Here is a 14,063-nt window from a genome sequence, read left to right as displayed (position 1 = left end):
CAATGGGTGTAAAGCTCTAAATGAAATGGACCAATGAGAGAGCAAATAGGAAGTCACACGTTTCACGCGAGAAATAGCTACGCTTAGCTTAGCAGCTGTTGTTAAGTTTTTTCTTATTATTTTCAAATTTTATCATCTTGTGTGTTATTAACAGTATTACCTTTATTTATATGTATATATTTTTTCAAGCAATTAAACAGTCAATCTGTGACAATTTCAAAGCTAAAATAATTAATTAAAGTGCAAATTATACAGCATTCATGGCAGCTGCCAACTGGAAAAAATTAAAAGACAAATACCAATACCATGCCCTTCTCCCCCTTGAAAATCTGATTGTATAATCCCAAGACAAAAAACCCCCAAAACTTTTTCTTTAATTAAAAAGTTTTGAGACTCGTGAGATTCATTTTGAGACAATAAATCTGTCTCAAAATGAATCTCAAATTCATATCTTCTTAAAGTGATTAATCCAAAGTGAAATTCAAAAGTAATTTCTTTTTAAAGAAAAAATACAAGCATATGTGTGTCTGTGATATTTTTCTCAAGGTGGTGGCGCAGAGGTAAGCACTGTTGCCTCACAGCAATAATGTCCTGACTGGGCTGTTTCTGTGTGATTGTGTAATTCAGGCCTCTTCCCATGTCCATATGCATGCACACATGCATGGATTTAACTGCGCATCTAATTAAGAAGTCTTAATATAAGAGTATAATAGAAGAATAAGTATAAGATATGTATGTGCATTAGTTAGTTTTTGCCGAGACTATTCTTATAAAGCAGCCTTTAGTTGTTCGAATTTAAGTCTTTGTTGTGATGATTCTAATATTTGACACCACTATTGGGTCCAAATTTGGTGTAGATCAGTGTATCTTGCGACAGAATGGCAATATTGTCTGTTTCTTCTCTTTTTTATCCACATACCAAAGCTGCCCAATAAATTTAAACTGGCCCGTACGGGGATCGAACCCGCGACCTTGGCGTTATTAGCACCACGCTCTAACCAACTGAGCTAACCGGCCCTGTATATTAATGAGTGACTCCGTTGACACGGACAAGAGGAAAAAGTTGGAGTCCTGCTGACAACGTAAGAATCTCGGCGTGCGGGGACCGGGCACATATTAACACCTGGCCGGTTAGCTCAGTTGGTTAGAGCGTGGTGCTAATAACGCCAAGGTCGCGGGTTCGATCCCCGTACGGGCCAGTAGGTTTTTATTGGTGTATATAATCAAGTTTAAAACCATCGCGTGAGTGTATCAGGCAGCCAAAGATATAAAGTATTCAATGTGTGCTACAAAGTGTTTCTCAGAGCTCCTCTGTCTGAAAGCAAACAACAAGAGAATTTAAACACAAGCTCTGATAGATGCCGACAATAATCTAAGTATAGACAATGTTTATAAATTCACTGTGGCTCATACAGGGTTTTTAGTTTGTTTTCTGTAAAGTGAGCGCAATACAAATCATTCTTGCCTGCTTGCTTTAGTGACAGTGTCCTTGGCCTGTGTGGACTGTATCAGCTAGGCTATACTTTTGAAGCAGAAAAATTTAAAATATGTTAATAATTAAATTAAAATCTATATACATAATAACGAATATATGAAAACAATCTAAAAAAATAAAATGTTTTACTAATTCTGCGATTGAAATCACAAATTTTAAGAAAAACTTTAGATTTTTCTTATTTAAAAGGTTTCAGTTTTGTAATTTTGGAAATGTAGTCTTTCCTTAAAAAAACCAAAAAAAACCCCACCCCTCTCCAATAGTTTTGTTTATTTTTTAAAAACCTAGAACATCCACAAACATGCTGTCATCATATATACCAACAAACGCGTCATAAACTGCACAGGAGCAGCATACACTTCATTCCTCAAATCTTTAATAAAACCGAGTCTGCTGCAGCTTTGTGAAGCTGCCTTAACCATCAGAGACACATGTACAGCAGGTTCATACTCCAAAAACTCCTGAAGGCAAAGGGTCAGGAAATAAATCAGAGACAAAAAACAAAAACGAAAAAAAATGCCACATACATCCTGATCGCAGCTCCACAGTTACAGAAGCAGATGTCGGTCGGTCTTCTCTGAAAAACAGTGAGTGTTTTCTCTCAAGGAATGATTTCACATGAAGTGTTTAATCTCATAATGCGTTCAGCTTTTAAAGATGAGAATACACAGCAGCAGATCAACGACTGAAAAAAGATTAAAAAAATCTCAGTGGTTTCAGTCACTTCGTCAGACTTAGGTCAGATTGAGCTGGGAGACATTTATCGCATCAGCACCATCACAATGTATTCATTTCAAATCAGCTGGTCGCTGTTAATCTGTCTGAAGACCCCACCCATCTGGGATCACATGACTGTTAACTGGAAGATAACACTTTCTTCCTGAAAGTGTTCGACTTTTGAGAGCAGGGGTTACAAGCCAAATCAGGCTTGAAACTCTAATTTCTACGTCATGAAAGAGCGAGGAAACAAACCAGGAGTCCAAGGTGGTATTTAGTAGAGCGGCTGTGATTGGCTCCTGTGTCTTTGCTTAAGTAAATTGTGGAAAAATCCAACTTAGTCCTTTTCATTGAGGAGCTGTGTCTCACTCCCCCCTGTGTGGATAATCTTGAGCTGTGACTATTTTTCTTTCAACACCACCTCAGTCCAAAAGCTTGGAGTGCTCTATCCTGGTGATGGTCCAGTCTGGAGGAACTCCTTTAGTAAACTCCCTCTGGAATCTGTCAGAGAGGTAAAAGGAAAGATCAGAATGACTCCAAGTAACTGAAAAATGTACAGAAATATAAAAAAAAAGATACTCACTCATAAATTGCAGTAAGCAGTCTCTTAGTTTCTGGTTCTCCTTCTCCAATGGCCATCTGGAAGATACGAGTTCCCTCCATGGAGTCTTCGGGAAGGCGTGCGCTCGTTAGATACCAGAAACGCATCAGGATGCTGACAAACTTCCTACCTGGAAACGTAAACAGTTCATTTCCACCTTTATTTATACAGGTAAATCTCATTGCACATATACACTATGTTGCCAAAAATATTCACTGTCTGCCTTCACACACATATGAACTTGCGTTACATCCCATTCTTAATCAATAGGGTTTAATATGTTGGCCCACGGCTTGGACATTCTCCAAGAAGCACATATGTGAGTTCAGATACTGCTGTTGGACAGGAAGGCCTGGCTCACAGTCTCAAAGTCAGGACTCTGTGCAGGCCAGTCAAGTTCTTCCACACCAAACTCGCTCATCCATGTCTTTATGGACCTCGCTGTTTGCACTTGTGCGCAGTCATGTTGGAACAGGAGGAGCCATGCCTATGCCTTCCCACAAAGTTGGGAGCATAAAATTGACAAAAACATCTTGGTATGCTGCAGCAATAAGAGTTCATTTCACTTGAACTAAAAGGCTGAGGTCATCTCCTAAAAAACAGCCCCACATCATAATCCCCCCTCCACAAAACTTTACACTTGGTACAATGCAGTCAGACAAGTACTGTCACCTGGCCCAAACTCCTCCATCAATCCGATGGATGAGTCTGAGTTTAGCGGTAGGTGTCGAAGAAGAAGTGTCATCCATCACTCCAGAGAACAAGTCTCCCCTGCTCTAATACAGCAAATACAGCTGCTCGACCATGAAACCCATTTCAGATCATTGATCGTGAGCTCCCCCCTCTCGAATCCATTCTAGGTGCTTGATTTTATACACCCGTGGACATGGAAGTGACTGATTTGGATGGGTGAGTGAGTGCTCACTATAACGTACGTACTGGTGATATAGTGTATAACAAGTATACACATCTATTTCTGTATTTAAAGCTTCCTACTGCTGCACTCAGCAGTCCACCACAACCACAACAAGAGTGTTTGCTGGGGACTATTTTCAGCTGTGGACTAATACAGTATCTGAGGCTTTGTTGTACCAGTGAAAACAAACATGGCTCTCTGGGGACACCTCAGGCCCTCCAAGGTTTGGAGGCCTATCTCCACCTACCACCACTTCCCCTGCCGGTGGCGGACTCCCTCAGGTGTTGGTGCGTTGGTGGTTCTTTGTGTCTGGGGGTGGGCGTCCAGGTACACACCGGCTCACTCCTTGGCGGCCGCTTATCGGGGCCTGGAGCCTGGGGCTCGCTCGGGCCCCTTCGGGGGTGGGGTGCCCCCGGCCTCTCGGCCTGGGGCCCGGTCACTCAGGCACAGCTGGCGGCCGGCGGAGCTCACGGGCGCGTCACTGCAACTCCCCCTGGCTTCTGCTCCGCGGCTGCTGAGTGAACCCTCATCTGGGACTCTCCTCAGCTCTTACTGGAACAGTGGCGCGGCTGCCCCTCTGTTGGTCTTCCATGGTTTCTTGTGTTCTGGGGGCCTCTGGATGTCTGGAGTTTTGATCTCCTCCATACCTGCTTCACACCCTGGAGGACGGGGCTGTGGCCCCCCCACACTCCCTAGCAGATCGTTACATGGAGAAAACTTTGGAATACAAGCGCGCTGATCCACACAGGTATGCACACGGGTGTTCACTGCTCGTAGACCCAAATTACACCTTTCTTGGCTGCTACTTCGAAGCACATCTGTCCTGCGTGCTGCACAACAACATTGAATATTTAGCATTTACTGCTGTTTACACTTAGCTAGATTAATGCGATGGTGTTGTGTTTAGTATGTTGCTTTGTTTTTTGTTTTTTTTGTCTTTTTTTGCTTGTTTTCTATTCTTCTCTCAACAGGTGATCCAGGAGATTTTTATTTTTTTTCTCCCCCCCTTTCTCACTGTCCCTCTCCCCTTCTGTTTTTCCTTTCCTTCCTCTTTCTTTCTCCCTTTCCTATCTCTCACTCATGTCTGTCCCGTCTGTAACATCTGAAAATAAAATATAATAAATAATAAAAACAAAGATCGACCAAATGGACCAATACGGCAATGCCACGATGATCCATTTGGCAAAGTAAATCCATTGGGTATCCTTGTTGGTCTTCAGACAACAACTCTGATGGCTAAAGAACCAAATGGGACAGGCGGAAAAAAAAAAAAGAAAAAAAAAAAGAAAAAAAGAAAACAAACATGGTGCATGTTCATCTTAAGGAAGGAACACGTCACCCCAGTTTTAAACCTTCTTTATGATCGCAGCATTCGCAGCTGCACACGCCAACTGTGACATCATCACAGCCTCGTAAACATTTATACTAACGTCTGCAGACTTGCTGCAAGTCAGAAAAGACATCCACATGTCTTGAATAGAAGACGCCAAAATAGGAAGCAAAGTGACCGTGAAGCCCCCGCCCCACACCCGAGCTTCTCATCTTTTCCAGCGTCTGTCTCTCTGTGATCTGGGACTGGATCAAACCACTGTGAAGCACGAGGGGGAGTCAACTTATCAAAACCTTAAAAGGCCTCTCAGTGCTTCTTTCTTTGGGGTGTGTTGTGGGTGGTTGGATGTCTGTAGCACAGTCTGAGTCCTCAGACTTCAGAGGAAACTCACAAGCAGGTTTAAGGCCTTTCAGACAGTCTTACCCTGCCAGTAATCCTGACACTTCATGCTTACCGTTGTCATCGTAGAAGATTCCCACATCCCCGGGGGTTGTGTACATGATCTCATCGGGCTCTGCAGACAGTGCTTTCTTATAGTCGGAAGGCAGCAGGTTGCACTTTTCCTCCAGCTTCCCAATCAGCTGTATGGTTGAGAAATTTAGAACAAGCAAAATAAAAAGCCTTTAAAATCCTGAGTTTATCTTTTAAAACAAGGCCAGATGTTTTGATTATTGCATATTTAGTAGCAAAGCCCTGAACCTGAGGAGTTAGTCTTACTCTGGAGTCTCTTAAGGTGATTTAAATCTATCTAAATCACCTTACAGTATTTTAGAAGCACTTAGAAGGACACAGATGTCCTTCACACGTCTCTATTCTGTCAAACCTTCTGCTACTCTGCTCTCTACCTGAAGCACAAAACACAAACTGGCAGACAGTCTAAAAGATGGACAGGTGTAATAAAATGAAGCCAATGCTAAGCCTTAAACCTGCATTCCTTTTGATGGCCAGTAGGGGGCGATTGCTCTGCTTGTCTGACTGTAAATAAGTCTGCACAGCGATTAGTTACCTCGCTCTGTGACAGCAGTAATTTCCAGGTGAGTTCACGGTCTCAGTTATGAATAAAGCGTGAAGGTCGTCATGTTCGAGGAGGGTATGCTCCTATGGTCATGTGACCGACTGTTTACCACCCAGAGAAGGTGTACTATCCTTGTTTTCTCAGTCAGAGAAAACAAAAATCCCTCAGCACGATACTCTTTAACAGAACTTCACCAACCAGTGAAACAACAACTAAGCAGATTTGTCCAGAGAGGAAACAGGAGTGAACTTTTCCATAGTGTCTCTGTTTGTTTAATAGGACTTGATAGGGTGATGTTGCTGACAACTCGGGTATGTTTCCAATAGTACCTCACGTCATCTTTTGTGTTTACCCCGGCCTCTTATCACAAGATACCCTGCAGTGTAATCAGACCTGGGTGATTGCAGGGTGACTGGCAGCCCTTCACACTTCAGTGACAGCCACGATCTCTTGGCGATTGTGGTAATTTCCTGAATTGCCGTCCTCTGGGCCTGCCGCAGCCCAACCTTTGTGAGATCATTTTACCTTCCAGCCCTGCTTCATCCAATGTTTATCAGTTAGAACAAAATAAAAATAAGTCATATGGCAAATTTTTTATCCCACAGAGCTAAACAACGACACTTCCACATTCCCACACATTAATAGTCCCCTAACAGGGTTTATTAATGTGGACATCTCCAGCTTCAGAGCTGGTTCAGACCGGCTGTGGCAGTCTGATGTGGTAAGTTCACTGTGCAGTAAACAGAAACGGTGTTGCCACAGCAAATAGATGGATCTGCATCCACCTCACCCCATATCCTGCATCCTCCTCTGTCACACCAACCCTCATCTTGTCCTCCTTCACTACATCCATGACAATTCTTTATTCAACATCCTTTGCCCAGTATATCCACTGTCCCTCCTCTGCACACGTCCAAATCATCTCAGCCCAGCCTGAGCTGACCCTCTGATGTACTCATTTCTAATCCTGGTTACTCCTAATGACGACCTTCAGTTCTTCCTCCTGTTTTAGTGCATTAAACGACTCTGCATAATTTACTGCAGGTACTTTAAACAAATTATAACGTTAAAGCTCTTGCACGTTTATGCTACTTTAGCAACATTTTCTTTAAGCTCTGTAACAGCCCACCGATGCTCTCATTTCCTGTGGTCCTCTCCTCTGTTACCAAGTGAATTTGTGCCTGATGCGGGTGTATTTAGCGCACTCACATCTTTAGCTACGAGGCCCTCTAAGGCTTCAAACTGGCACTGTGACAGCAGCCTGGAAACATGAGAGAAGGCCTGCAGAAAACAGCACACCATCATTAATAACACATTAACACACAGCACGGAGGAAATCTGGGCTCTGCAGCTCAGCCTTCCACTCACCTGCTTCGCCCCCTCCGTGAACTCCTCTATACTGAACTCTTTGTCGAAGTACGTCCTGATAAGGAAGTAGTAAATCCGGGTGCGGAACCAGATGAAGGGGTTCGGGATGCCGACCACCACCACCTTCTGGTGCTTCTGCTCTCCCTGGTCCGAGCTATAGCGACGGACCGCTGCCGCGACAGCGGCGGGAGAACAGGGAGGTAGTCGCCTGTTACCGAGCCGGTTCAGGACGAGTCGCTCTTTTAAAAACAGGCGATTGAAGCTAAATGTTGACTGCAACCTGAAACAACCTCTTAACATGGGCAGCGCCATCTTTTTCCGTAGGTTTGCTGAAGCCAGAGAGCGTCTGATAAAGTGAAGAACTGCCATTCTTTGAACTTCGGGACTTCATAGGGGGCGCTCGCTAGATAGGCATCTAACGTTTGTAGCCAACATTGTCAGTTTAACGGGGTAAACGTTTTCCTTTGGCTTACCGACCTTTCCAATATTTAGTTATCGCTTGGAAACTGGAACTACTGAGGAATAACCGACCAATCAGCACGCATTAGCAAAATGCTAGCGTTTTGTGAGCAAATCGGCTTCCCGTAAGAAAAGCTAACGGACATAAGCGTCATTTTTATCTAGGTGAGACACACTATTGATGCTCTATTTGTGAAAATAAACAAACAAACAAACATGGGCTTTTTTGTTTTATGATCATTTATATTAAGGACCAGCCTGAGTGCGTCCTCTGCTGCTCCTCCTGCTGACCCACAGCTAGTTTATGTACAATGGAATTAACAGGAAGTGGACGGTCTTTCCCCATATCTGCTCTGGGCGAAGCTTTCTTGTCCATCCTCTTTTATCTTCCGGTTAGAAACACGTCACACATTAAAAACCTGCAAACAGATATTCATAAAACACACAGTGACGCTGTTTTTTTAATATCATTAAAATAAGCCTAGCAGTTACGAATAATTTAAAGTTTATTCCGCTTTTCTTTTAAAGCCAACTTTTACAGTTATTTTTCGTTTCTATGGGGAACTTTGATAACGTAACACCCAGTGTGAGTGTTTACAATCACTGACTGAAGACTTTCTACGTCAAATCATGTTAAATGGAGCTCCAGGAGAAAATACCTGTGCCGGTCTTCGCAGCAGTAGACAGGGAGGTGTTTCTGAGGAACATTTATCCACAGGTGAGACGGATGTGCTTCACTGCACGAGGGCAGGGCCGCAGGAAAAAGAGACAGCAGCAGTTCACATGAGCACCATCACACTCGCTCGTACATATTTAATTCCCCACTACAGCTTGCTCTATAAAAAGAATCCAGCCACTTCTTATTGCCACAGAAAATACACTATAAAAGTAAAAAATACCCAAGTTTTAACATCAAAATTTTCTTAAATACTGAAAGTGCTCCTTATGGAGAATCACATGAATTATGTATTGGATCATTATTATCGATTCATTTACGTGTAGTTTGCTTTAATGCCGCAGCTAGAGATAATTTGAATGATTTATATCCTAATCTAGGTAAACGGACGTTTATTCTGAAGGGATGTGAGGGCTGAGAAAGTATATTTCACTTCCTCTCCCTCCTAAAATCAAAGAGCTGATCTTCAGCATTCAAGCTAACAAATTGTTTAGGATGAGGTTTAATTTGGTTGTGAAAAAGTGTGAAGCTTTTCCAGACACAATGCAAGACAACTGAAAAACTTTCACAGTAAAAACAATCAACTTGGACTTTGTTACTAATACTTCACTGCTATCAGGGAAGTTTTTATGCACGCAGTGTTGTGCAGTGTCTCAGCCATCCCTGATTTCTTTGTATTTTGCCCAGAACATGGCAAATAGGGGCAGCAATTTATTCAAATACACACATGTGTATGTGTATTCAAATGTGTATAAAACACATTTTATAAGGCAAAAACGGAGTTTGTATAATTCTAACAAACTTTAAATTCAACATTTTTCTGACCACCTTTATTCCGAAATACAGCCTGAACTCTCTTTGGCAGCTTTCTTTAAGTAGTCTTCAGAAATAGTTCTCCAGGTTTCTTGAAGGACATCCAAAGCTCTTCTTTGGATGAAGTTTCAGTCTAGTCCAAAAGCACCACTGAACGACACAGGAAATCATTCCTGCCTGTGACCATCTCCCTGTACAACTCATCCACCTAACACACTGTATACTGCAACTGCCGCTGAAACTGCTTCTTCTTTTGTCCTCCACTTGTCCATTTTTTTTTCCATTTTTTTAAGGACACACTGCACACCATGCTGACATATGCCGGTTTTTATCAATTAGCTCTTTAAAGGATCATCATGTTGGTACAGAGAAAAAGTTTTTATTGCTATTGGACTGTGTTATCTTCAATTGTCCAGTGGGGGTCAAGTAAATTGCTTAACTTTTGGATCGTAGGCACGTTAATTTGAAATCAGTAATAAAGACTGGAGTGAAGTGTTTCCTCGGGTTTGTTATCCCTGCAGCGTCAACCGGCTGTTCTCAGAGGCGTGTCTCTGGGTCCCTGTCTGGAGAAGTGGACAGTTGACTATCTTGGAGAAAAAGGAGGAGACAAGGAGGTAAAGATTCATGTGTCCACGGTGCCCCAGATGGATTTCCTTCACAAGAACTTTGCCTACAAGTAAGCTGACGTGCACACACACAAGTTTGTATTGCTTTTTAAGAATAGAGCATTTTATTAAACCAGCTCTGAGTGTCACACAGCTCTTTAAAGCTACAAAGAGCCAATACGTCCTCACAGTGATAGATGTAAACACACAGACAGCAATAAATCTCCACACTTGTCATGTGCTCCACGTTGACAGGACTCTGCCATTTAATGAATTTGTGAGAAGAGCATCAGAGAAGAAACACTCTGACTTCTTCCTGTGTGAGGTGAGGATCAGAGAGCACGTAATAAAATACACAAATGTATTCTTTTAATGAGAAACTGCTGGGTTTGGTTTCAGGATGAGAGCTACTACCTTCGTTCGCTTGGGGAGGATGTCCGAAAGGTACAAAGAAGACTTTCAATCTCACAAAGAATGGAGCCTGATGACTTTTTTGGGGTGTACATTGCAAGTCGTAACTACAGGAGCTTTCTCTTCTCTCCTGCAGGAACCGGCTGAGCTCAGCAAACAGTTCCCGGGCTTGGCGGAGGACTTTCACACACCTGACTTCTTTGAACCTGAGCAGTTCTTCTCCAGCGTGTTCCGCATCAGCTCCTGTGGTCTGCAGCTGTGGACGCACTACGATGTGAGTTTCAGAGGTAGCTGTTGCAGGACTGTCGGTGTATTTTTCTAAACATGCACGGTCCCTTCTTCTTGGTTTTTTGCACTTTGGTTTCTTTAGGTGATGGACAACCTGCTGGCTCAGGTGACCGGAACAAAGAGAGTGGTCCTCTACAGCCCCCAGGATGCTTTGCACCTCTACCTGTCAGGTTAGTGGCTGTAAAAAAACAGGACTTCCTGTTAGGTTTAATGCTGAAAAAGTATCACATGTACTGTGTCCACTCTTAGTAAAGGGACAGTTGGCACCAAAATCACATGAAGAGGTTTTGCAGATGATTCTGCCACGAGTTGCCTGTTTTGGGAGATATCTGCAGGATCTTCTCGAACACATTAGAAGAACAAGTACCTACTGGTTTAGCATTCAGGTTGCTAAATGTTGGTTTTTGAAGACGCAGGTTAAAGTTATCCACCAACAGGCATGAGCTTGGTTAGCAGCGTGTTTCTCATTGTTTCCCATTAGGCGATAAGTCAGAGGTTTTGGACATTGACGCCCCCGATCTGAAGCGGTTTCCTAAGTTTGTGAGAGCAAAGAGATACGAGTGCGTGCTGGAGCCCGGAGATCTGCTTTTCATCCCCGGTAGGTGGAGTGCTTCATTCCTCCTACAGCCAAACATGAAACACGACTGAACCCAGCGTCCCTGTTTTCCACAGCTCTGTGGTTTCACAACACGCTCGCTCTGCAGTTTGGAGTGGGCGTTAATATCTTCTGGCGCCATCTACCTGCAGACAGCTACGACAAGAAGGATCCGTACGGTAACAAAGACCCCGTGGCTGCAACGCGAGCGCTTCAGGCCCTGGAGAGGGCGCTTCACACTCTGGATGAACTGCCAGCAGAGTATCGGGACTTCTACGGGCGGCGCATGATTCAGCGCATTCAGAAGAGGACGTACTGCGACGGGAAAATAGACGCGGAGCAGAACTCTACATTACCCAGCAGTCCATTTACTAAACCTGGATGAGTTCTGAGACATGTGAAGTATCCAGTAAAGCAGCACTGCTTTGCTCAGCGGGGAGGTCGACTGTTGATAGTTTGACTGTGTGTTGTGTACAAAAAATTGAAAGTGGAGCTGAAAAATGAGACAGTCCACAGAGGAAACATGGATGCAGCTCACCTGTTTATTCCTTTAATAAAGCTTAAAGACTGAATGGAAAGGGGTGTGGCCACTTCTGAATGGCAATTGACAGCTTGACCATGTTTGTGGTGATACATGAAGAGAGATAAAATACTGTGCAAAAGTCTTGAGCAGACTCTTATATTTTGCTTCTAAGCAGTCAGACTTTCTTGTAAATTTTTAAAGTGGGTGTGAACAATGGTCCTCCAGCTCTCTAAAGGTCTGTCTAAGAGTTTTGCTTGGCTGCTTTTTCACTCATTTTCAGTCCAGTCCTACTGCCTGACCATTTCCATTATTACCCTTTGGCTGTAAAAGGCTGATGAGGTATTGTTGTCAACCTGCCGGGCAGACGAGCAGACACCCAAGTTTGCGAATGCGATAATGTGAGAACCAAATGACGTACGAACTTCAAAGTGACACCATAGGTGCAGCTACTAAAAATCTCAGACAAGTCCGAATCTAAGTGACCTTAACCTCAAGGTTTTTCTGAAAATCATAACTTTAGAAAAAGGTGATGTATTAATCTCCTATGAGGCTGAGGGGTAGAACTAGTGTTGGCCAGTATTTTTTGACTTATTTGTTATTTAGGACAATTAATGCTAGGCACCTAGCTAAAGAAATTAACTGGTAATGTGCCAACGGCAAGTTGTATTTTATCTTTAGGTATTGTTTTACTCGCAGCCTGTCAGAAAAGATGCCAAAGACAACAGGTTAACAGAAAAATTTGAAGAAACTTGACAAAAGAAGTAGCAGGCCTAAAGACCTATATGTAGCAGATGAACAGTATCTGAAAAGCATGTTTTTAAGAAACAGAAACAATTCCAGCAAACACCTGACACAGGACGTGAGAAATGCATCAGCTGAAAGTCTAGAGTTTCCACTGAAGCCTGGTCAGAAATGCTCTCAGTGGACAGGTCGATGTAAGAAGCCATTCTGAAGGAATATAAAACACTCTGTTATGGTGTGAAGCTGAATTTCAGTCAGTGGTGTTGGAGATGTCAAAACTGATGGACTTAACAAGGAAAAGTACAGTCAGATTTTGATGCGACGTTCAGTACCATCTGGCAAGCCTGTGATCGACAACAGCTTCATTTTTCAGCATGACGATGATCGCAAACATGCTACCAGTGCATTAAAAGCACATCTAAATAGAAAAACAGCAAATGGTTCAGTTTAAATTTTTTATTGCACGAAGGTTACAGTCCTTTGCTTCCTTACAAACAGTTTAAAGCTCTGTAAACAGTGAAGCAGCATCTCCCCAGTGTGCTCTGTATCTCCTGCTAACACCGCTTTGTGAGTCCCTGTCGTCACATTTCGTCAGTAAGTCTCAGCCTTTACGTGAGTGCACAAGAGCCAACCAGTGACCGACTACGTGAAGCAGGAAAAAGCTCCGAGATACGACTGTTTCCCAGAAGGAGACGGATACACGCTGTGGGCAAAAACTTTCAGTAAACTGCTGGCTACGTGAAAAACTCCAAAAATGTTCTGAATGATCAGATCATGTTTGAGGTGCTACAAAAACCATCTTGCATAGTTGACAAACACCCAGACTTTAACCCAATTTTAAAACTAGTTTGGCTTTGGATGCAAAAAGAAAAAGAAAAAAACAACACGAAGCTGAAGGTAACAGTCTGAGCCGTCGCTAACGGCGCCGTGCACCGTCCTGAATGTCTCTTCCCTCCGTTTGACTTAGGAGAAGAAACGTCTCGGTGAAGAGCAGCAGAGAGTTGGGGGAGGAAGCGCAACATTTTGTGGGCCCGGTTCTGGTTCAACCACAGTCACAATGAAAGTACACGAACGGGCGCACCCCTCAGTTCCTTCATGTACTTTCTGGGTGTGTGCATGATGCTACGAAAAACACTCATCGGAAAGAAAACAAAGAAATGGCACATGGCTTGTTGGTGTTCTCTATTCTGTGGATAACTGTGATTTTTTTGTGTTTTATTAAAGTTGCTATTAGGCAGCTGAAAGAGAAACCCAGAAAACTGGATGATTCCCTTTTTAAGCCAGTTTTTGGTTAAAATCACGATGAAGCTGCTGCTTGCAGTTGGTGCTATGGAGTCTGCGCCATGCCGCGGCTGGACTTCATCTTCTCCAGTCTTTTAGAAAGGTGGCTGTTGTTGGACTCGAGCTCCTCAATCTTGTCCAGTGCCGATCGCAGCTGTTGGATTGAACAGGAGGAAAGAGAACAGATTATCTTTGAATTAGAGCCTCTTAGATTATCCAGCTTGTAATT

General features: G+C 43.2%; 3 protein-coding genes and 2 non-coding genes across 8 annotated transcripts in view; 2 read left to right on the top strand and 3 right to left on the bottom strand.

Moving 5' to 3' along the window:
* Positions 1-943: 943 nt before the first annotated feature.
* trnai-aau (transfer RNA isoleucine (anticodon AAU)) lies at positions 944-1,017 on the bottom strand. Its single transcript has one exon. It is a non-coding gene; the product is annotated as a tRNA-Ile (tRNA).
* Positions 1,018-1,125: 108 nt separating this feature from the next.
* On the top strand, positions 1,126-1,199 carry trnai-aau (transfer RNA isoleucine (anticodon AAU)). The gene has a single exon. It is a non-coding gene; the product is annotated as a tRNA-Ile (tRNA).
* Positions 1,200-1,748: 549 nt separating this feature from the next.
* Positions 1,749-8,216, bottom strand: maip1 (matrix AAA peptidase interacting protein 1). 2 transcript variants are annotated; one of them, XM_026145469.2, is made up of 5 exons: positions 7,443-8,216; positions 7,284-7,355; positions 5,514-5,640; positions 2,796-2,943; positions 1,749-2,713 (listed from the first exon to the last, which is right to left on the bottom strand). In XM_026145469.2, exons 1-5 carry the CDS (start codon positions 7,809-7,811, stop codon positions 2,635-2,637), a joined length of 795 nt encoding a protein of 264 aa, XP_026001254.1. In that variant the 5' UTR covers positions 7,812-8,216; the 3' UTR covers positions 1,749-2,634. The 2 variants fall into 2 exon arrangements, with proteins under 2 accessions (XP_026001254.1, XP_080146607.1); XM_080290481.1 differs by lacking the exon at positions 7,284-7,355 and having other exon boundaries at positions 7,443-7,932.
* Positions 8,217-8,307: 91 nt separating this feature from the next.
* Positions 8,308-11,954, top strand: tyw5 (tRNA-yW synthesizing protein 5). The gene is made up of 8 exons (XM_026145467.2): positions 8,308-8,619; positions 9,912-10,066; positions 10,251-10,320; positions 10,395-10,439; positions 10,543-10,680; positions 10,777-10,864; positions 11,176-11,292; positions 11,367-11,954. The coding sequence occupies exons 1-8, from the start codon at positions 8,539-8,541 to the stop codon at positions 11,672-11,674; spliced, it is 1,002 nt and encodes a 333-aa protein (XP_026001252.1). The 5' UTR covers positions 8,308-8,538; the 3' UTR covers positions 11,675-11,954.
* Positions 11,955-12,994: 1,040 nt separating this feature from the next.
* Positions 12,995-14,063, bottom strand: part of lrrfip1a (leucine rich repeat (in FLII) interacting protein 1a) — a 50,370-nt gene continuing 49,301 nt past the window's right edge. For all 3 annotated transcript variants that reach the window (XM_026145465.2, XM_080290480.1, XM_026145466.2), the window contains one exon: positions 12,995-13,988. In XM_026145465.2, coding sequence (XP_026001250.2) covers positions 13,881-13,988 — 108 coding nt within the window. In that variant the 3' untranslated portion in view covers positions 12,995-13,880. The remainder of the gene's footprint in view (positions 13,989-14,063) is intronic.

This window comes from Astatotilapia calliptera, chromosome 16, assembly GCF_964374335.1.
Source record: "Astatotilapia calliptera chromosome 16, fAstCal68.1, whole genome shotgun sequence".
Classification (NCBI taxonomy): domain Eukaryota; kingdom Metazoa; phylum Chordata; class Actinopteri; order Cichliformes; family Cichlidae; genus Astatotilapia; species Astatotilapia calliptera.
Note: the sequence above shows the minus strand (reverse complement) of the source record. Positions and strands in the feature narration are given on the sequence as shown.